The sequence below is a fragment of the Cherax quadricarinatus genome, chromosome 55, assembly GCF_038502225.1.
Source record: "Cherax quadricarinatus isolate ZL_2023a chromosome 55, ASM3850222v1, whole genome shotgun sequence".
In the NCBI taxonomy this organism is placed as follows: domain Eukaryota; kingdom Metazoa; phylum Arthropoda; class Malacostraca; order Decapoda; family Parastacidae; genus Cherax; species Cherax quadricarinatus.
In genome coordinates, this window is record NC_091346.1 from 21,227,628 (window position 1) to 21,250,522 (window position 22,895).

The 22,895-nt window shown below is 40.9% G+C and overlaps 1 protein-coding gene across 1 annotated transcript in view; it reads left to right on the plus strand.

Moving 5' to 3' along the window:
• The first annotated feature begins 10,152 nt into the window (after positions 1 to 10,152).
• The window catches only part of LOC138854351 (ubiquitin-protein ligase E3C-like), a 260,277-nt gene continuing 247,534 nt past the window's right edge, over positions 10,153 to 22,895 (plus strand). The window contains exons 1-2 of the mRNA XM_070096970.1: positions 10,153 to 10,313; positions 13,480 to 13,617. Coding sequence (XP_069953071.1) covers positions 10,181 to 10,313; positions 13,480 to 13,617 — 271 coding nt within the window. The 5' untranslated portion in view covers positions 10,153 to 10,180. The remainder of the gene's footprint in view (positions 10,314 to 13,479; positions 13,618 to 22,895) is intronic.

The following is a 22,895-nucleotide window of genomic DNA, read 5'->3' on the forward strand; positions in this document are numbered from 1 at the left end:
GTTACTGCAAAAGCTAGAGGATCAGGCGCACACAACAGGAAAGGCACTGCAATGGATCAGAGGATACCTGACAGGGAGGCAACAACGAGTCATGGTACGTGACGAGGTGTCAGAGTGGGCGGATGTGACGAGCAGGGTTCCACAGGGGTCAGTCCTAGGACCTGTGCTGTTTTTGGTATATGTGAATGACATAACGGAAGGGATAGACTCAGATGATGTGAAGTTAATGAGGAGAATCAAATCGGTCGAGGATCAGGCAGGACTACGAAGAGACCTGGACAGGCTACAAGCCTGGTCCAGCAACTGGCTCCTTGAATTTAACCCTGCCAAATGCAAAGCCATGAAGATCGGGGAAGGGCAAAGAAGACCACAGACACAGTATAGTCTAGGTGGCCAAAGACTGCAAACCTCGCTCAAGGAAAAAGATCTTGGGGGTGAGTATAACACCGAGCACATCTCCTGAGACGCACAAGTCAGATAACTGCTGCAGCATACGGGCGTCTGGCAAACCTATGGATAGCGTTCCGATACCTCAGCAAGGAATCGTTCAAGACTTTGTACACCATTTACGCCAGGCCCATACCAGAGTATGCAGCAACACTTTGGAATCCACACCTGGTCAAGCATGTCAAGAAATTAGAGAAGGTGCAAAGGTTTAGAACAAGACTAGTCCCAGAGCTACAGGGATTGTCCTTTGAAGAAAAGTCAAGAGAAATTGGCCTGGCGACACTGGAGGAGAGGAAGGTCAGGGAAGACATGATAACGACATATAAAATACTGAGCAGAATAGACAAGGTGGACAAAGACAGAATGTTCCAGAGATGGGGCACAGAAACAAGGGGTCACAATTAGAAATTGAAGACCCAGAGGAGTCAAAGGGATGTTAGAAAGTATTTCTTCATTCAGAGTTGTCAGGCAGTGGAATAGCTTAGAAAGTGACCTAGTGGAGGCAGGAACCATACATAGTTTTTAGATGAGATTTGATAAAGCTCATGGAGCAGGGAGAGAGAGGACCCAGTAGCAATCAGTGAAGACACGGGGCCAGGAGCTATGAATCGACCCTTACAACCACAAATAGGTGAGTACACACACACACACACACACACACATTATATATATATTTGCACACTTACTGAGGTTTTAATACTTGGTGCTGTGTCCTTTATGCTTAATCACATCCCTCAGTCGTGTAAGAAGACTCTCACACAAATTCTTGAGGGTTTGGGGAGGTATATTATTTCGTGCCTCATGTACAGCAGCCTCCAGCTGTGGGATGGAATTGATATCCTTGCCCAGTAAACTTCATTTCACTATTGGCCAGAGGTTCTCAGTAAGGTTTAGATCTGGGGACTTGCTTGCCCAGTCATTAAAGAACCTCACTTCACAGTCCTTAAGCCACTGAACTACAGATTTAGTGGAATGACATGGTGCACTGTCCTGCATAAAAACCGTAGCCCCACACTTGTCAAACGCCTCAGGTAAATTGTGAAACAGAATTATTTGGTGATTCTGGTAGTGGGGAGTAAATGATAAACGTCTTTGGAGGCTTTATTTGCAAATGTCGTGGTGGGTACACAGGCTTGTGTGTTGTGCCCATGGCCCGGTAGGGCCATGCCCATGAGGGAGAGAGCTAGTAGGGCTTCTTGACTGCTGCTAGGCCGCTGAGTGAGTGAGCGAGTGGGACCAGCATCCCACTGACCTTGGGCAAGCCTAGAGGGCAGCAGCTTAGTGCCGCAAAATATGAACTTAGCTGGCAGACAGCATAGACTGTCTGTGCTGACAGAGGCTGTCTACATACACTCGGCCACCTACCTCGCGTCGGGAATACTGGTGGTAAAAAAAACTCGGTCTCTTTCTCGTAGGAACAGGGCACAGAACACAAAATAAAAACATGTATATACATATGGACATGGAAAAAAAAACTTCCTACAGGGAGGGAAGAAAAAAACATGGATGCGGTAAACATCGTGGTCATAGGCAGTGAGCATCAAAGGGCATCACTACATGCCTTCCTGCATCTGGATAGATACTGCAACACAGGAGACATCACTGCAGCTGAGCTGTGACATAACAGGGTATGGTCTCCTCTAGAATGGTGAAGCAGTCATCGTAGAAGTCACTGCAGGTTTCACTCAACCTGGGGCACGACATGCTGGTGCCCTTGAGTGAGGCATCGACAAAACTTGGCAACTGGGCAGAACTTCTTCTGACAAGCGACTCAGGACACTTCTCGACTGGTACTGTCGCTGGGCTGTCACTGCCGGCGAGCGTGGAGTGAGTCATGGCAGAGACGACTGGGTGAAACATCTGGGAGTCGTAACATCATACACCAAACTGCAGTGAGCGAGCTAGCAGTCAAAGTGACATCTTCTTTGTGTAGGCTGCTCACTGAAGCTTGTGACACGAGGCTGACACAGTGCCTGCCGATGGGGCTAACTGCGGCTTGACGAGTGTTATTCTCTCGGCAGTTGGAGTTATAACAGAGGTTAGTCTAAGCGCCCCCAGACTTGTTTTTCTACATATAACTGCATTCTGAAAGTCTGGAGGTGAAGTGAAACAAATCTCGATGGGAATCGTAGCAGGTACGATTCTGCAGAACATCTCGAGTGATGAGCATAAGAGCTTTCTGTACAAAGGGGCTCATACACTCAGGCTGACTAATATCAGCTGTCAAACGTGCTGGTCACACCCGGTGACTAACACAGTGATACTACTCAGGGGTCTGGCCACAGACCACACTGGACACATGGAAAACTTTACACATACCCGCAGTACATGTGGTACAACATGGCTTAAACTAGCAAAAGATGCTTTTCTGTGCACAAAACTGACACTAAGCCATACACTAACATGTGATAACACTGACTGAGAGGAATTAATTAACACATGACATATATCTTCTCTCAATCTTCTCGACAATACTGAAATAATTACTGAAACACTCGATGTGACATGTGATGTCCAGTGTGACGTTGCAAGGTGACGTCAGCAGCATGGTGACAGACATCTTGAGGTGATGTCAGGCAGACATCATGATGTCATGAAGTTGGGCAGCAGCATCAGTGATGTCAATGTGATGCGGGCAGCAGACCACAGCACGAGACCTGGGACATCTGGCAACTCATGTGGCTTGTAGATCCACATGGCTTCGTCCGCACCCTATGTGGCGTCGGGATCCATGTGGTGCCGTGATCTACGTGGCATGCTGATCCACATGGCTTGCTGATCCATGTGGCTTGCTGATCCACGTGGCTTGCTGATCCACATGGCTTCGAGTGGCCTCGGGCACTCGGATACACAGCATTGGCAATGAATTCACATGAAAAACAGCAGAAAACACAGCAGAGGGAGTGAGTACATAGTGGTGTATGGTAGTGTGGTGGTGAGGGAGAGCGTGGACGAGGCAAGGAACAGCCACTTCCTCCTCATCTCCCACAAACACCGAGACACGCACACTGGATGCAGAAATCACCACAAAACTCGCCTCTGGCTTGCTGAAATAGCTGTGCTGAGCTGACAACAGCAGAACATACAAGTGACGCTAAACATATGACTTGAGAAACAGCGTGGGACACATCAGGATAACTCGATGAGAGACGGATGCTTCTTGCATGGGGTGATGAAGTGAAGATGACTTCATCCTATTTCTTTCCTCTCTCCGGGCAAACACAACTGCTCCGACCACTGCTTCCCACCATTTATTACCAGCTTGTTGGTGGTTCTTGGTCACCGCTGCCACCATTTATTACCAGCTTATTGGTTATTCTTGCAGAGCTGGTGAGTGAATGATAAAGGCTTCAGAGGCTTCTTACTTTATTTGCAAAGTCATGGTGGGTACACAGGCTTGTGTGTTTGTGCCCATGGCCTGGGAGGGCCATGCCCACAAGGGAGAGAGGAGTGGACACTTCTTGACTGAGTGAAAGGTGTCACCAGAGTGAGAGCGAGTGGGACAAGCGTCCCACTGACCTGGGCAGGCCTAGAGAGGGCAGCACCTGAGTGCCGTGAAATATGTACTGTAGACAGTACAGGCTGTCTACAATACTATACGAAAATACACCTCAAAGTCTGCGTTTTAATCCAAAAAATGGTCAGTTTTTTTTTCTCATTATGCACTGTATGCTGCAGGATTTTTTTATGTGGTGCGCACTGACCACACAGACCCATTCTCTCACATGTGGGCCTACCAGCTTTCTCCTGCTTGATTTGAAGCCGCTAGAATTTACGCGTATAAATATGTCAGAAACAGTGGCGCGTAAGACGTATATATACGACATAAACAGTCAAAGGGTTAATGCATTATAGTCCCTCTTATTATTATTATTATTATTATTAATTTAGGGCACTGGAGCACAGATTCACTGTATAGCACTTTGTCTGGATTTTTGGGGTTATCCTAGGTAATGTACACTATGTATGATTACTTACATGTGCCTGTGAGAGAGAGAGAGAGAGAGAGAGAGATGGAGAGAGAGATGGAGAGAGAGAGAGATGGAGAGAGAGAGAGATGGAGAGAGAGAGAGATGGAGAGAGAGATGGAGATGGAGAGAGAGATGGAGAGAGAGAGAGATGGAGAGAGAGATGGAGATGGAGAGAGAGAGAGAGAGAGAGAGATGGAGAGAGAGAGAGAGAGAGAGAGAGATGGAGAGAGAGAGAGGGAGATGGAGAGAGAGAGAGGGAGATGGAGAGAGAGAGAGAGAGAGATGGAGAGAGAAGATGTGCAGACCAGCTAGCAGCACCTCTAATTCGCATCTTTCAGCACTGCCTAGTACAGTGTAAATGGCCCTCTCTTTGGAAAGAGGCAAATGTAGTCCCTGTTCACAAAAAGAAGAGCAGAGCAGAAATCAGCAACTACAGACCAGTGTCACTCCTGTCAATCACTGGTAAGATCCTTGAGACAATAATCTCAAGACAAATGACAGAGTTTTTTGACTACCACTCACTACTTTGTGATCACCAATATGGCTTCAGGAAAGGTTACTCTGCTGCTGATCTGTTGTTAAACCTCTCCACTAAGTGGCACCAGTCACTGGATGAATCCAAAGTCAGCTGTGTGGTAGCACTGGACATTGCTGGCACTTTCAACCGGGTGTGGCACCAGGGCCTCTTAGCAAAACTTCAAGCACTGGGAATTGCAGGCTCTACGCTATGTCTCCTCAGTGATTACCTTCATGGTAGATCTCTAAGTGTAGTTCTCAATGGAACGGAATCAGCAAGACATCCTATTGGGGCAAGTGTTCCACAAGGAAGAGTGCTGGGTCCATTGTTATGGAATGTCTACTTCAAGGACCTTCTTCATCTCATCCCAGAATCACATGCATATGCAGACGACTGTACACTGACATTCACTTATCCAAGAGAAGAAATGCCAGCTGCTCTAAGCTACATCAATCACCAGCTGAGAGCTATATCAGCTTGGGGAAATAGATGGCAAGTAACATTTGCACCTGAGAAAATGCAAATGATGATCGTCTCTAGGCACCATGATGGTAATGCTGGTGCAGTAGTAAGGATGAATGGGAGGGTGTTTGCACCTGGAGAAGAAGTTGATATCCTTGGGGTGAAATTTGACTCCAAACTAACCATGAAGAACCATGTTGTAAATCTTGCAAACTAGGCAGCCAGGAAGCTTACAGCACTTTGCCGTATCTCGCATCTGCTTGACAGTAGGGGTTGCAAGATCCTGTACGAGGCACAAGTACGCTCACACCTTGAGTATGCTCCACTTTCTTGGTTTGCCTGCCCTCCCTCTCATCTGCGACTGCTTGACAGAGTAGAGAACAGAGCAAGACGTCTCATCTCTCGCCTGGACCCATCCTGGATAGATCTGTCATTTCAGCAGAGCCTTCAACATAGGAGGGATGTGGGTGGCCTTACTGTTATGTACAAGGCCAATATTGTCAAAATACCACACTTGGATTCACTTCGAGGACAGCGTGAAACAAGCTTTTATGCCACAAGACGGGCAGAAAGCAGCAACTTCACTCTGGCTGTACCCTTCTCCAGGACATCACTCCATCTGAGATCATACATACCCAGGATGACTCGAGTATGGAACACATTCGTACAGCATAATGATGTCAACAAGATAAAGTCAGTTGATCAAATGAAAATGCTGGCCCATAGATTGCTCCAACTTTATCCTGCTCCCTACTTGTATGTCTCATAACAATAAAAATGCTTTCAAATGAGCTGATGTAGGTAATAGCTCTTAGCTTGACAATAAAGTTAGGAATCCTTAACCTGTAAATAGCTTGTCAATAAAGCTAGGGATCCTTAACCTTGTCATACCCTGTGTAAAAAAAAAGAAAAAAAAAAAAAGAGAGAGAGAGAGAGAGAGATGGAGAGAGATCCAAATTCAGTCAGTCAGGCAGCCGGCCTGCCAGCCAGCCGAATGTGTATTACACATGTTCTAGTGTTGTTTCTCTTTACTTAGGGCATAGGTTATAGGACATTCTGGCAGGATGACACTGCCAGTGGTGTTCTCCCATTCCACTGTGTCGACAATACTTAACCCTTTCAGGGTCCAAGGCCCAAATCTGGAGTCACGCACCAGTGTCCAAGATATTTAAAAAAAAAAATTTGTTATTTTTTCTTATGAAATCGTAGAGAATCTTTTTGTGAAGGTAATAAAACAAAAAGTACGAAAATTGGTGGAAAATTTACGAAATTATGCTCTCGCGAATTTTGATGTGTCAGCGATATTTACGAATCGGCGATTTTGCCGACTTTGACTCCCATTTTAGTCCAATTACATTATTCCAATCAACCAAATTCTTAGCTATTTCACTAGTATTACTTCTATTCTATCGATTGAGCACAAGAAATCGCCAAGTCAACTGTTTCAACTACAAAATAAAGTGATCGGAAATTGTTAATTTGGCCAATTTAACACAAAGTTCAAAATATTCCAATTTCAAAATAGGGTCCAGAATGAACAATGTAGGCATTCCTGGCACTAAACTAACATTTCCTCTGTTCATTAGTTATGTTTTGAGGCTTTACAAATAAATTCCATTTTGTTTTTTTATTCACATAATGAATTTTTATTCACACCAAAAAATAGAAGATTTACTGTTATGCAATACTGTAATAATTGTATAAATATCATCACCATATTTGTGAATGTATATTAGACCCACCAGCTGATGTGTATTAGACGTGTGAGGTCGTTTGTTTACTCTTGAATATCGGCAAAAATTTAACATTTCCGCTACTTTGAGCTCAGTTTCAAGCCATTTCCAATGCTAAAACCAATCAAAATCATCTCTATTTCTGTAATATGTCTTCCATTCTATCAAATGAGACCAAGAAATCGCAAATACAACTATAAAAAACATACGAAAAAACACTGCAAAGTTGCTGTTTTAATCGAAAAATCATGATTTCATTTTTTTTCTCTCATTATGCACAGTGTGCTGCAGGATCTGTTTTATGTGGTGCACACATACCACATAGATGTATTCTCTCATATCTAGGCCCAAATGTACCACTCACAGTTTATCAGAGTGAGCTGAGCTCATGGCGTAGATCTACGGTTTGGACCCTGAACGTAAAGCCGTAGATCTACGGGACGGACCCTGAAAGGGTTAAAGATAACAACAACATACGATACTGTATGAGATGTAAAATTTACAATACTCTTCTACCATGTATACATAATATACAGTACATAAATGATTAAAATATGTATATCAATAGAAGTAAATTATGGTAAAATAAATGAAATAATTGTACATTACATTACAGTACTATGTAGGTAGTTCATATAGCAAAGGTTTGACATTATGCCCTACCCAGTATGTTGGCAATTTTCAAAGGTTCGACTTGCATCCTTGTTAACTCACGACCAGTTGGTCAGAACCAAGCTCGGTCGTAAGTCGGATGGTGCTTGTACATACGTGTCCAGTGTGGTACCCAGCATTGTCTGTGAATCAGGCTTTGGTCTTTTCATTACCATACATTGCATCTGCCTAGGAACCCTGGCACCCAGGATGCAGGAAGTGGCAAGACAAAGTTAAAATGTTCAAGTCTTGGAGTTGTGAAGAAAATAGAGATACATATTAGATAAACTTAAATGTGATGAATGTATGGTGGACATGGCGAGAGCTTATGGCCTTAATGAAGCATCGGTTCGTAAGATGAAAAAGAGTGAAGCAAATATACGGGCTTGTGCAATGAATAACCTGGGCTGTATTCTGATTTACTGACTTGATTGATTTACTGAATGACTTGACTGGTTTACTGAATGACGTACTTGACTGACTGACGTACTTTCTTGACTGACTAACCTACTGACTTGACTGATTTACTGAATGACTTGGCTGATTTACTGAGTGACTTACTTGACTGACCTACTGACTTGACTGACTGACCTACTGATTTACATGACTGACTTGCAGGTTTGACTGATTTATTTAATGACAGCTGATTTACTGAATTCCTGCCCGACCTGACTTGACTGATTTACTGAATGACTTTACTGATTGACTAAATGACTGATTGACTAAATGATTTACTGAATGACATTTAGGTCCCTTACCACAGTTACTCTCTCACTTGGTTCGAAAGTTCCTACACACTTGCTTAACATTTCCCAAAATCAATCTCTCTCCTTCACTTCTTTCTTTTCTCCAGGTGCATACACTTATTATGGCCCACTTTTTGCATCTGACCCTTATTTTAATCCACATAATCCTTGACTTTATACATTTATATTCCCTTTCCTCCTTCCATAACTGATTCTTCAACATTATTGCTATCCCTTCCTTAGCTCTAACTCTCTCAGATACTCCTGACGTAATCCCATTTATTTCTTCCCACTGAAACTCCCCTACTTTCTTCAGCTTTATTTTGCTCAGAGCGAGGACATCCAACTTCTTTTCATTTATAACATTAGCAATCATCTCTTTCTTTCTTATTATATTTTTTAGTACAGTGGACCCCCAGTTTGCGATGGCATCAGTATCCGATAAATCCGGTATGCGATACATTTTAACGCAAAAATTTTGCCTCGGTTCCTGTTAAAAAACCCGGTATACACGATTCGTCTGAGATGTGTCCATGTGTGGCCCAGTGTTTACAAGCCAGCCTGTGTGCTCGCATCTAAGGATACATTCGGTACATTCCATATTATCACAGTGTTTTTGGTGCTTGTTTCTGCAAAATAAGTCACCATGGGCCCCAAGAAAGCTTCTAGTGCCAACCCTGTGGTAAAAAGGGTGAAAATTAGTATGGAAATTAAGAAAGATTTTGAAGGGTTTAGGGCTAACCCTGAGAAGCCTATGCCAGTTGTGGAATCCATTGTGCCTACTTCAAAAATTAAGGGAATGTGTGCAAAGTGGGTTGAACTGCAAACCTTTATGGATGAAAATCACCCTAACACAGCTATTGCAAGCCGTGCTGGTGAATATTACAATGACAATGTTGTGGCCCATTTTAGACAAATCGTAAAGGAACGGGAGGTACAGAGCTCTATGGACAGATTTGTTGTGCGACAGAGGTCCAATGACTCTTAAGCTGGTCCTAGTGGCATTAAAAGAAGAAGGGAAGTAACCCTAGAAAAGGACTTGCTATCTCAAGTCCTAATGGAAGGGGATTCCCCTTCTAAACAATAAGTTCGACACTCTCCCCTCCTCCCATCCCATCAATCACCACCAGATCTTCATTAAAGGTAAGTGTCATGTATTCTATTGTTAGTAGAGTACTACAAACTGTGCATGTCTTCTTCAGTTTGTGTGCATTAAACTTAATATTTCATGTGGTAAAATTTTTTTTTCATACTTTGGGGTGTCTTGCACGGATTAATTTGATTTCCATTATTTCTTATGGGGAAAATTGATTCGCTTTTCGATAATTTTGGTTCACGATGAGCTCTCAGGAACGGATTAATATCGCAAACCGGGGGTCCGCTGTATTTTCTACAGGAGGGGTTACTTGCCCATTGCTCCCATCATTTTAGTCACCTCATATGACACGCTTGGCTTATGGAGGAAAGATTTTTTTTTCCACTTCCCCATGGAGAATAGAGGAAATAAAAAAGAACAAGGGATACTTATAAGTTAGGTAAATTAAAGAAAGTAGTATTATGAACAAGCTTCTCATGAGAGCTAACAGTCCTTAGGTTGGACATAGTAAAAGAGTAAACAAATAATTACACATCTTTTCATTCCCTTTTCAGCTTATGACTTGTCAGTTGGTTGTACGAGAACAGCGTCAACTAGCAGAGTGGATATGTGGCTCTTTACAGCGCTGGATGTACCTGGTGCCTCGGTTGTCTAACATGGCTCTTAAAGTTGTCACTCACTCCACAGACGGTATTGACACTTTATAACTTACACAATCTAGTTCTTTTTTTATTTTTCTTTATGTTTACCCTCATGTGCATTTATTAAACACCATTAACCCTTTCAGGGTCCAAATGCCAAATTTCAAAGTGCGCACCAGTATCCAAGAATTTTCAAAAAATAATTTTCTTAGTTTTTCTTATGAAATGGTAGAGAATCTTTTTCTGAAGGTAATAAAACTAAAAGTATGAAATTTGATGGAAAATTGATGAAATTATGCTCTCGCGAATTTTGATGTGTCAGCGATATTTACGCATTGGCGATTTTGCCGACTTCATCTCCCATTTTAGGCCAATTACTTTATTTCAGTCGACCAAATTCTTAGCTATTTCTCTAGTATTATTTTTATTCTATCGATTGAGCACAAGAAATCGCCAGCTCAACTGTTTCATCTACAAAATAAAGTGATTGGAAATTGGTAATTTGGCCAATTTAGTGCAAAGTTCAAAATATTCCAGTTTCAAAATAGGGTCCAGAATAAACAATGCAGGCATTCCTGGCACTAAACTAACATTTCCTCTGTTCATTAGTTATGTTTTCAGGCTTTACAAATGAATTCCATTTTCATTTTTAATTCACATAATGAATTTTTATTCAAACCAAAAAATGGAAGATTTACTGTCATGCAATATTGTAATAATTGTATGATAAATTAGACACAAGTGCAACTCTTGGGTATCTTTATTGAGGAAACGTTTCGCCACACAGTGGCTTCATCAGTCCATACAAAGGAGAACCTTGAAGAATAGGAGGAGAACGAGGTAATCAGTCCCTCAACCTTGAGTCGATGTGGTCAGTCCATCAATCTTGAATAGAATACGGCATATGTGCGGAGGAGCAGCTTATAAACCATACGCAGGAGAGGTGCAGTATTCGTAGGTGGTGTCACATTTGTTCAATGTGGAAGTAGGTCGTGCCCAAGGGTTAGGCAAGCGAAGAATTCCCAAGTATTAAGATCCCAAGAAGTTGCAGTGTCTGACAGGATTGTAGATGAATGGTTCAGAGAACCGACACGTTGATAACCTAACCCTTGGGCACGACCTACTTCCACATTGAACAAATGTGACACCACCTATGACTGCTACACCTCTCCTGTCTACGGTTTATAAGCTGCTCCTCCGCACATATGCCGTATTCTATTCAAGATTGATGGCCTGACCACATTGACTCAAGGTTGAGGGACTGATTACCTCGTTCTCCTCCTATTCTTCAAGATTCTCCTTTGTATGGACTGATGAAGCCACTGTGTGGCGAAACGTTTCCTCAATAAAGATACCCAAGAATTGCACTTGTGTCTAATTTATCAACGTGTCAGTTCTCTGAACCATTCATCTACAATAATTGTATAAATAATATCAGCACATTTGTGAATGTATATTAGACCCACCAGCTGGCATGCATTAGACGTGTGAGGTCATTTGTTTACTCTCGAACATCGGCAAAAGTTTATTATTTCTGCTACTTTGAGCTCAGTTTCAAGCCATTTTCAGTACTAAAACCAATCAAAATCATCTCTATTTCTGTAATATATCTTCCATTCTATCAAATGAGATGTTTTTTCACTCCAGAAGTATGTTCAGGTGCCAGTACTGACCGAATTTGTTCCCATAAGGAATATTGTGAAGTAGATTAGTCCATTTCAGACCCCCAAACATACACGTACAAACGCACTTACATAAATACACTTACATAATTGGTCACATTCGGAGGTGATCGTTGTGCGGGGGTCCACTGTATAAATAACATACGAAAAAACACTGCAAAGTTGCTGTTTTAATCGAAAATTACGGTCTCAGTTTTTTTTTCTCTCATTATGCACTGTGTGCTGCAGGATTTGTTTTATGTGGCGCACACATACCACATAGATGTATTCTCTCATATCTAGACTCAAATTTACCGCTCACAGCTTATCAGAGTGAGCTGAGCTCATGACATAGATCTATGGTTTGGACCCTCAACGTAAAGCCGTAGATCTACAGCATGGGCCCTCAAAGGGTTAATGTCTTCATGTTTTAATGTGTTAAATTTCCTTGTGAGCATTAAATAAATAATTATTTTTGTGATGTATGTATTTATTACTTTTGAACTTCATCTGTGAGGTAGCTATTATACTGCTTTTAATATTTTACTTGTGTGGTGGTACAAAACTACTATAGTTTTTTGTGATGCTGTTATATGTGCAAGATGGAGTGTCAGTCTGAATATCTTGTGCTGATTTTTGTCTTATAATAGTTTGCTGTCCTTTACCTAGCTTGTGCCTCATAAACATGGACAGAAATACAGTAATAATAAAGGTTGAGATGATGATAGTGATCTGTGGAAGTTACTAGTTACACTTGGTTACATCCAGATAGAATGGTCTTCTTTTATCATGTTTACATACTGATCATTATGCAACAGCCTCAGTTTATACCCAGGGATGGGTATAGGTTTCATTTACATTTTCAAATTCTGATAACTTGTTAAAAAATCATCTAAGCTGTATTAAGGTGGGAAGTACAATGCCTGCATTTTAAAGGAGGGGTTTGGGATATTGGCTGTTTGGAGTGACATCTAGATTGTCATATCTGGGCACCTCTGCAAAGACAGTGATTATGTGTGAATGATGGTGAAAGCATTTCTTATTTGATCACTCTGCTTCTGTGGGAAATGGCCAGTGTGTTGAAAAGAAAATTAATAATGTGGGGGTGATTAATTATATTTTATTATCACTTGGTTAAAGGCATTGAAGGCTATACATATATGAATGATTATATATTATATTTGATTATAAAAACAGTTTTAAGTGACAGATGGTGAATGTAGGTTGTAGAACTTTTAATTGGTTATTACACTGGTGAGGTTCTTCCATAATATGCAGTGTCACTACCTCTTAATGTTTTTCATAGCAGTAGGCACTACTACACTAAACTTTTATTACTTCGTAATATTTATGCTTGTTTGCTTTCAAGTATGTGGTTATATAGGTTGTATGCCTAATATTTTGGGCAACTTAAATTTACAAAATAGTTTTATAACACTATTTATTATTCATAATTTGTATATCTTTGTAGTTGAAGTTATAGTGGTAGTAAATAAACCTTCTTTATTTTTTCTGTAAAGTTGTATTTAATTAAATCATTTTCAATTACTGCAGAAGAATCCCCTGTGCCCCATGCACCACCACTGAGATTGTTGGAGATCATCATGGCTCCAGATAACTGGTCCACTAAGCTCTCAGATGCTAACCAACAACTCTTTCTCTCAACACTCTACTTACATCTAATCAATGGAGGTATGTAAAAGAATATTATTCACTTATGTAAATCTGAAATATTTACAAATAGATAAATATATAACAGAGAGCAGAAGGCAGTCAATGTAAGGTATTATTAAAGAAAAGCTCAATTTTGTGCGAGACAGTAAAATGGAAGAAATTAAAATAGATGAAGGGACAAGAAAAGGCAAATAAGGATAAAGAATGGAGACAAGGAGAGTAATTGTTGAAAAAGCAAAATTGAAGTTGAAGACAGCTAAGTAGAGATGAACTAGGACGGCAAAGTAAATGAAACTAAAGAAAAGAGACATCATTGGAAAACATGCTTTACAATTCCCTGTGGTAGTACTGTTATACACAAGTGTATTGAACTGGTCTGCCGTCTTACACATGAGTGTGAAATAGGAGTCTCTTAATCTTTTGCACATTGGCAGGATTTCTGGTCTCTTCTTATTTCATGAGCAAGTAATAAAGTCCTGCTTCCCTTTATTTCTCAATTCAGTGGTCCCTTATTTAGGCAGTGTATAAAATAATGAAATCAAAGAAACTGTTGTAGAGGGTGTAGTAGGTAATTTTGGAGTGCCGTGGGTAAATGATAATGGGGCATTAACTGAACTATGTATGGTAATAGACAATACGTATTTTAAGAAAAAAGTATAAATAGGTATATGAGATAAAATTTAGGAGGCTGTAATGACAGAATTTTGTTAGACTGTTTTAGGATGTTAAAGTTTGATAAGTAGACTTTAAGATGTACATATGTTTAGAGGGGCAACAGATATATCAGATCATTATTTGGCAGTAGCTACCATGAGAGTAAGAGGTAGATGGGATACAAGGAGAATGTCATAAGTGGGTAAGATAGCTGTGAAAGTTGTTAAATTAAAGGAAAAAACAGTAAGGATAATTTTTTTTTTTAACACATCGGCCATCTCTCACTGAAGCAGGGGTGACCCAAAAAAGAAAGAAATACTTTCACCAACATTCAACATGTTCACCATCATTCACACATAATCACTGTCATGGCAGAGGCGCTCAGATATGACAGTTCAGGTGTCACTCCAAACAGCCAGTATCCCAGACCCTTCCTTTAAAGTGCAGCCATTGTACTGCCCACCTCCAGAACTTGAGTCCGGCTAACCGGTTTCCCTGAATCCCTTCACAAAATATTTCCCTGCTCACACTCCAACAACTTGTCAGGTCCCAAAAACCATTCGTCTCCATTCACTCCTGTCTAACACGCTCACACATTCCTTCTGCATGTCCAGGCCCCTTGCACACTAAACATCTAATAAGGAGAGAGTGAAATAGGTAGAGTAGATGTAAGACTGCAGCATTTCCATGTGCAGCAGAAGTTTGTGGGTATTGGAGGGGCGAGTGCACAAGGGAAGAATGATTAGTGGAATGATGAGGTAAAGAGGGTGATTAAGAAGAAAATGTTAGCTTTTGAGTGGGTTTTGCTATGTAAAAGTGATACGCAGAGGGCAGAGAATATGGAGAGTAAAGGAGAAGTTAAGAGTGATAATGGAACACAAAAGAAAGAACCAATGAGAGAGTGGGTGAAATTTTATCAAAAATTTTGCTGAGAATAAGGAAATTTTGGTATAAGATCCATAAGTTGAGAAAACATAAGGTCATGACTTGCTTCTGTGATATTCACTAGTTCATTCCACTTAACTTTTTCCTTGGCAAAACCACTGTTGTAAAACTACATTTCTCTTGATCATTAACACAGTATACAGTACTTGGTATGTCTTCACTGGTCTGTCACTATTCTCTATAGTATCATCACTAAGGTGTACTGCCACTTTCATGGTGCCATCATTCTGGCCCCCCTCACCCATTCACTCATTGACTGACTGCTGAAATTCCTGGAGGAGATTGGCTTCTGGTTGTCTGCTGATGGCTACTGTCCAGTCACTGACTGGCCCTTGTTACTGCCCTTTACCCTTTGCCCACCCTAACTAAGGCAAAACTTCAAATTCTGACCAGGTGGTTGGTTGCTGAAAGTACCTGGTTACAGTGTGCAAGTCTTCCTAGGAGCCAGTCATCACCAGTGTTCATGTATTCCCAGCAGCCAGTCACCAGTGTGCAGATTCCCAGTTGCTGCTGTGAATATGGCAGGGCCTGGCATTATTATTGGCTGACTTTGGCCTACTTTTGATTTACCTTTGAAGAGTTTCGAGAGCTTATCTACTCTGAGCCCTGCCATGGGCCAGGCTCGTCTGGTGCTTGCCTCGTCAACCAGGCTGTTGCTGCTGGAGGCCCACTGCCCCACATACCCATCACAGCCTGTTTGATCTGGCACCTGGTGAAGATACTTGTCCAGTGTCCTCTTGAAGGCTTCTACACTTGTTCCAGCCGTGTTTCTGATGTCTTCTGGTAAGATGTTGATTAGTCTGGGATCCCGGATGTTGATACAGTGTTCCCATATTGTCTCCACTGCACCCCTACTCCTCACTGGGTTTATTTTACACTTCTTGCCATATCTCTCACTCCCATATCATCTATATAAAAGTATTTAGTCTGTTGCAAAGTTTTTTTTGAAGGTTTCCAGAGGTAGTGCTTTCCTCTGCTTGTAAACCATTCCATTGTTCTACCAGATCTTCCTTGTTGATTCTTTTGTTTATTTTTTTATTTTTTTTAACACGTTGGCTGTTTCCCACCGAGGCAGGGTGACCCAAAAAGAAAGAAAAATCTTTCATCACCGTTCAACACTTTCACCATCATTCATACATAATCACTGTCTTTGCAGAGGCACTCAGATACGCCAGTTTAGATGTCACTCCAAACAGCCAGTATCCCAAACCCCTCCTTTAAAGTGAAGGCTTTGTACTTCCCGCTTCCAAGACTCAAGTCCAGCTAACGAGTTTCCCTGAATCCTTTCACCTAGCAGCAAATAGGTACCTGGGTGTTAGTCGACTGGTGTGGGTCGCATCCTGGGGGACAAGATTAAGGACCCCAATGGAAATAAGTTAGACAGTCCTCGATGACGCACTGACTTTCTTGGGTTATCCTGGGTGGCTAACCCTCCGGGGTTAAAAATCCGAACGAAATCTTATCTTATCTTATCTTATCTTGCCCACAAAACCTCCTTTACCCACTTCCTCCAACCTTTCCTAGGATGACCCCTACCCTTCCTTTCTTCCACTACAGATTTATATACTCCAAGTCATTCTACTTTTTTTATATATTGAATCTAATTATCATGTGTCCTCTTTTCTTCCTATCAGCCACACATGGCTTATCCAATGTTTTTAGCCTTTTTCATAACTCATATTATTTTGGTGAATCTTGACCATGCTCAAACCATTCATCTACAGCGAGTGCTGATCAGGGCCACTGTCAGTGAAGGTACTACTGATTCCTTGCTTTCAAGCAAACAAGGGCTGTAGCACATCCTCTTGTATGACAGTTGAGCATACTTGTTGGCTCATGCTTTCTTTAAACACCACTACCTCTGATTGTAGTATGGAAAAATGGGTCCATAATGATGCTGGCTGTAGTTAGCCAACCCTGTTAGAAAGCACAAACAATAGGGCATTGCTTCACTGAGATCTTTTATTTTTAATTTTCATCATTTTAAATTACTCATAGTGATGAACACTTAAATATTCAATTTACACTTTAGACATTCCTTCTATCATTACTGTTGGTCAACAGAAACAATTCTGTCATGACTGTGTATTGGATAAACTGTACACAGAATAACATTCAGTGCAATTGTACAAAGATTGTCAGGTTGTTCTGACTATTCAACATCTTTTGATAATATGTTTATCAGAGAGCACATCAACTTCATTTTTGATATCTTGACAGTCTTACTCTAACTACCTTCCTCCCTATAATTCACACTTTTAATGCGGATTTACTCCTTGACTTCTTAACCCTTAACCCCTTCAGGGTCCAAGGCCAAAATCTGAAGTGGTGCTCCAGTGTCCAAGAAATTTTGAAAAAAAAAAAAAAAATTATTTTTTCTTACAGAATTAAAGAGCATATTTTTGTGAAGGTAATACGACAAAGAAAAAAATTTTCTGATCAGTACTTACCGAGATACAGTGCCAAGAAGTTTGTCTAAAATGATGTGGTGGCGGCAACATCTACGAATTCCACATACGCGCATTACATTATTTAGCGGTTTTTATAGTTTTTCTCTTCTTTTCCAATTTTTTTCTTTTCCTACTAACATTTGGGGCCTGAGAGACCAATACTGTATATAATGTATATATATAAACTCACTGTATTGAACACAATAACTGCACTAAAGTTATTATCATATTATTGTTTACCACTGTTGTTTATTACAATAAACATGCACAAATCTTGTATATTACTAATGTTCTATCATATATTTACATATTTACAATCACTGGACATGGTTTTAGAACTGCTGGAGCTTGTGGAACTCCTTGAAACAAGGCACCTTACATTCCTCACACATAAACCGAGTGTCTTTGCGTCTTTGTTGCCGTCGTTTTGTTTGTGCACAGACGATGCATCTCTTCTGAGCAAATTTCTTCTGAGTTAGGTTAGGTTAAGTTGAGCGCTTTCGCGCTAAATTTGACGGTGCTAGAATTTTGGCGTAGATCTACGGTTTGGACACTCAACGTGAAGCCGTAGATCTACGAGATGGACCCTGAAAGGGTTAAACTGTCCAAACGTAGATCTACGTTCACCTGCGCAATGCTCTGAATATTTTGAAAAATAAAAAATTTTTTTTTTTTTAAATTGAAGAGCACATTTTTATAAATGTTATAGGATAAAAAATTTTTTAGGGCCAGTACTTACTGAGATATAAGCTTGTGAAGATGGTGCTAAATGATGAGGTGTCGGCAACATGGAGCACTGCCGTTTGCCGAAATAATAAACATTTATTGTTTTTTCCAATTCTTTGCTATTTTTTGTTGTTTTCATGTTATGATAATAATGTTTTGTTGCAGATCTTTGGATTTCATAGCCAATTCTTGTTGAGACACAAATGTTTGGTACTGAATTAGTAATCATATTGTCACAATAACGTACACATGTTCACACTGATAAGTGAATTTTGTACACCTGGTTCAATCACATACTATTGTTTACATGTATATACAAGGTGTTTACGAGTAGGTTGGTAGACAGCAACCACCCAGGGAAGTACTACCGTCCTGCCAGATGACTGTGAAACAGAAACCTGTAACTGTTTTACATGATGATAGGATTGCTGGTGTCTTTTTCTGTCTCATAAACATGCTAGATAACAGGGATATCTTGCTACTCCAACTTACACATTGGTCACACTTCACAGACATTCACATGCATATATAGTATATACATACATCTAGGTTTTTTTCCTTTTTCTAAATTGCTCTTGTTCTTCTTTATTTCTTCTATTGTCCATGGGGAAGTGGAAAAGAATCTTTCTTCCGTAAGCCATGCGTGTCATATGAGGCGACTAAAATGCCGGTAGCAGTGGGCTAGTAACCCCTTATCCTGTAAACATTTGCTAAAAAAACAGAAGAAAAAAAACTTTATAAAACTGGGATGCTTGAATGTGCGTAGATGTAGTGCAGATGACAAGAAACAGATGATTGCTGATGTTATGAATGAAAAGAAGTTCGATGTCCTGGCTCTAAGCGAAACAAAGCTGAAGGGAGTAGGGGAGTTTCGGTGGGGGGAAATAAATGGGATTAAATCTGGAGTATCTGAGAGAGTTAGAGCTAAGGAAGGGGTAGCAATAATGTTGAAGGATCAGTTATGGAAGGAGAAAAGAGAATATGAATGTGTAAATTCAAGGATTATGTGGGTTAAAGTAAAGGTTGGATGTGAAAAGTGGGTCATAATAAGCGTGTATGCACCTGGAGAAGAGAGGAATGTAGAGGAGAGAGAGAGATTTTGGGACATGTTAAGTGAATGTATAGGAACCTTTGAACCAAGTGAGAGAGTAATTGTGGTAGGGGACCTGAATGCTAAAGTAGGAGAAACTTTTAGAGAGGGTGTGGTATGTAAGTTTGGGGTCCCAGGTGTAAATGATAATGGGAGCCCTTTGATTGACTTTGTAAAGAAAGGGGTTTAGTTATAGGTAATACATATTTTAAGAAAAAGAGGATAAATAAGTATACAAGATATGATGAAGGGCAAAATGACAGTAGTTTGTTGCATTATGCATTGGTAGATAAAAGACTGTTGAGTAGACTTGAGGATGTACATGTTTATAGAGGGACCACAGATATATCAGATCACTTTTTAGTTGTAGCTACACTGAGGGTAAATGATAGATGGGATACAAGGAGAATAGAAGCATCAAGGAAGAGAGAGGTGAAGGTTTATAAACTAAAAGTGGAGGCAGTTAGGGTAAGATATAAACAGCTATTGGAGGATAGATGGACTAATGAGAGCATAGGCAATGGGGTCGAAGAGGTATGGGGTAGGTTTAAAAATGTAGTGTTAGAGTGTTCAGCAGAAGTTTGTGGTTACAGGAAAGTGGGTGCGGGAGGGAAGAGGAGCGATTGGTAGAATGATGATGTAAAGAGAGTAGTAAGGGAGAAAAAGTTAGCATATGAGAAGTTTTTACAAAGTAGAAGTGATGCAAGGAGGGAAGAGTATATGGAGAAAAAGAGAGAGGTTAAGAGAGTGGTGACGCAATGTAAAAAGAGAGCAAATGAGAGAGTGGATGAGATGTTATCAACAAATTTTGTTGAAAATAAGAAAAGTTTTGGAGTGATATTAACAAGTTAAGGATGCCTAGATAACAAATGGATTTTTTTTTTTTCAACCAATCGGCCGTCTCCCACCGAGGCAGGGTGACCCAAAAAGAAAGAAAATCCCCAAAAAGAAAATACTTTCATCATCATTCAACACTTTCACCTCATTCACACATAATCACTGTTTTTGCAGAGGTGCTCAGAACACAACAGTTTAGAAGCATATACGTATAAAGATACACAACATATCCCTCCAAACTGCTAATATCCCAAAACCCCTCCTTTAGAGTGCAGCCATTGTACTTCCCATTTCCAGGACTCAAGTCCGGCTATATAAAAATAACCGGTTTCCCTTTATCCCTTCACTAAATATTAACCTGCTCACACTCCAACAGATCGTCAGGTCCCAAATACCATTCGTCTCCATTCACTCCTGTCGAACATGCTCATGCATGCCTGCTGGAAGCCCAAGCCCCTCGCCCACAAAACCTCCCTTACCCCTTCCTTCCAACCTTTTCGAGGACGACCCCTACCCCGCCTTCCTTCTCCTACAGATTTAAATGCTCTCCATGTCATTCTACTTTGATCCATTCTCTCTAAATGACCAAACCACCTCAACAACCCCTCTTCAGCCGTCTGACTAATACTTTTATTTACTCCACACCTTCTCTTAATTTCCACACTCCGAATTTTCTGCATAATATTTACACCACACATTGCCCTTTGACAGGACATCTCCACTGCCTCCAACCACCTCCTCGCTGCTGCATTCACAACCCAAGCTTCACGCCCATATAAGAGTGTTGGTACTACTGTACTTTCATACATTCCCTTCTTTGCCTCCATAGATAACGTTTTTTGACTCCACATATACCTCAACACACCACTCACCTTTTTTCCTTCATCAGTTCTATGATAAACCTCATCCTTCATAAATCCATCTGCTGACACGTCAACTCCCAAGTATCTGAAAACATTCACTTCTTCCATACTCCTCCTCCCCAATTTGATATCCAATTTTTATTTATCTAAATCATTTGATACCCTCATCACCTTACTCTTTTCTATGTTCACTTTCAACTTTGTACCTTTACACACACTCCCAAACTCATCCACTAACCTTTGCAATTTTTCTTTAGAATTTCCCATAAGCACAGTATCATCAGCAAAAAGTGTCAATTCCCATTTTGTATTTGATTCCCCATAATTTAATCCCACCCCTCTCCCGAACATCGTAGCATTTACTTCTTTTACAACCCCATCTTTATTATTTTTTTATTATCACACTGGCCGATTCCCACCAAGGCAGGGTGGCCCGAAAAAGAAAAACTTTCACCATCATTCACTCCATCACTGTCTTGCCAGAAGGGTGCTTTACACTACAGTTTTTAAACTGCAGCGTTAACACCCCTCCTTCAGAGTGCAGGCACTGTACTTCCCATCTCCAGGACTCAAGTCCGGCCTGCCGGTTTCCCTGAACCCCTTCATAAATGTTACTTTGCTCACACTCCAACAGCACGTCAAGTATTAAAAACCATTTGTCTCCATTCACTCCTCTCAAACACGCTCTCGCAAGACTGCTGGAAGTCCAAGCCCCTCGCACACAAAACCTCCTTTACCCCCTCCCTCCAACCTTTCCTAGGCCGACCCCTACCCCGCCTTCCTTCCACTACAGACTGATACACTCTGTCCGAACCACCTCAACAACCCTTCCTCAGCCCTCTGGACAGCAGTTTTGGTAATCCCGCACCACCTCCTAACTTCCAAACTACGAATTCTCTGCATTATATTCAAACCACACATTGCCCTCAGACATGACATCTCCACTGACTCCAGCCTTCTCCTCGCTGCAACATTCATCACCCATGCTTCACACCCATATAAGAGCGTTGGTAAAAGTATACTCTCATACATTCCCCTCTTTGCCTCCAAGGACAAAGGACGAAGGACAACCCCATCTATAAATATATTAAACAACCATAGTGACATTACACATCCCTGTCTAAGACCTACTTTTACCAGGAAGTAGTCTCCCTTTCTTCTACACACCCAAACCTGAGCCTCACTATCCTCATAAAAACTCTTTACAGCATTTAATAACTTACCACCTATTCCATATGCTTGCAACATCTGCCACATTGCTCCCCTATCCACTTCATCATATGCCTTTTCTAAATCCATGAATGCAATAAAAATTTCCCTTCCTTTATCCAAATACTGTTCACATATATGCTTCAATGTAAACACTTGATCTACACATCCCCTACCCACTCTGAAACCTCCTTGCTCATCCGCAATCCTACATTCTGTCTTACCTCTAATTCTTTCAATAATAACCCTACTGTACACTTTTCCTGGTATACTCAGTAAACTTATTCCTGATAAATTAGACACATGTGCAACTCTTGGGTATCTTTATTGAGGAAACGTTTCGCCACACAGTGGCTTCATCAGTCCATACAAAGGAGAATCTTGAAGAACAGGAGGAGAATGAGGTAATCAGTCCCTCAACCTTTAGTCGATGTGGTCAGTCCATCAATCTTGAATAGAATACGGCATACGTGCTGAGAAGGAGCTTATAAACCGTTGGCAGGAGAGGTGCAGCAGTCATAG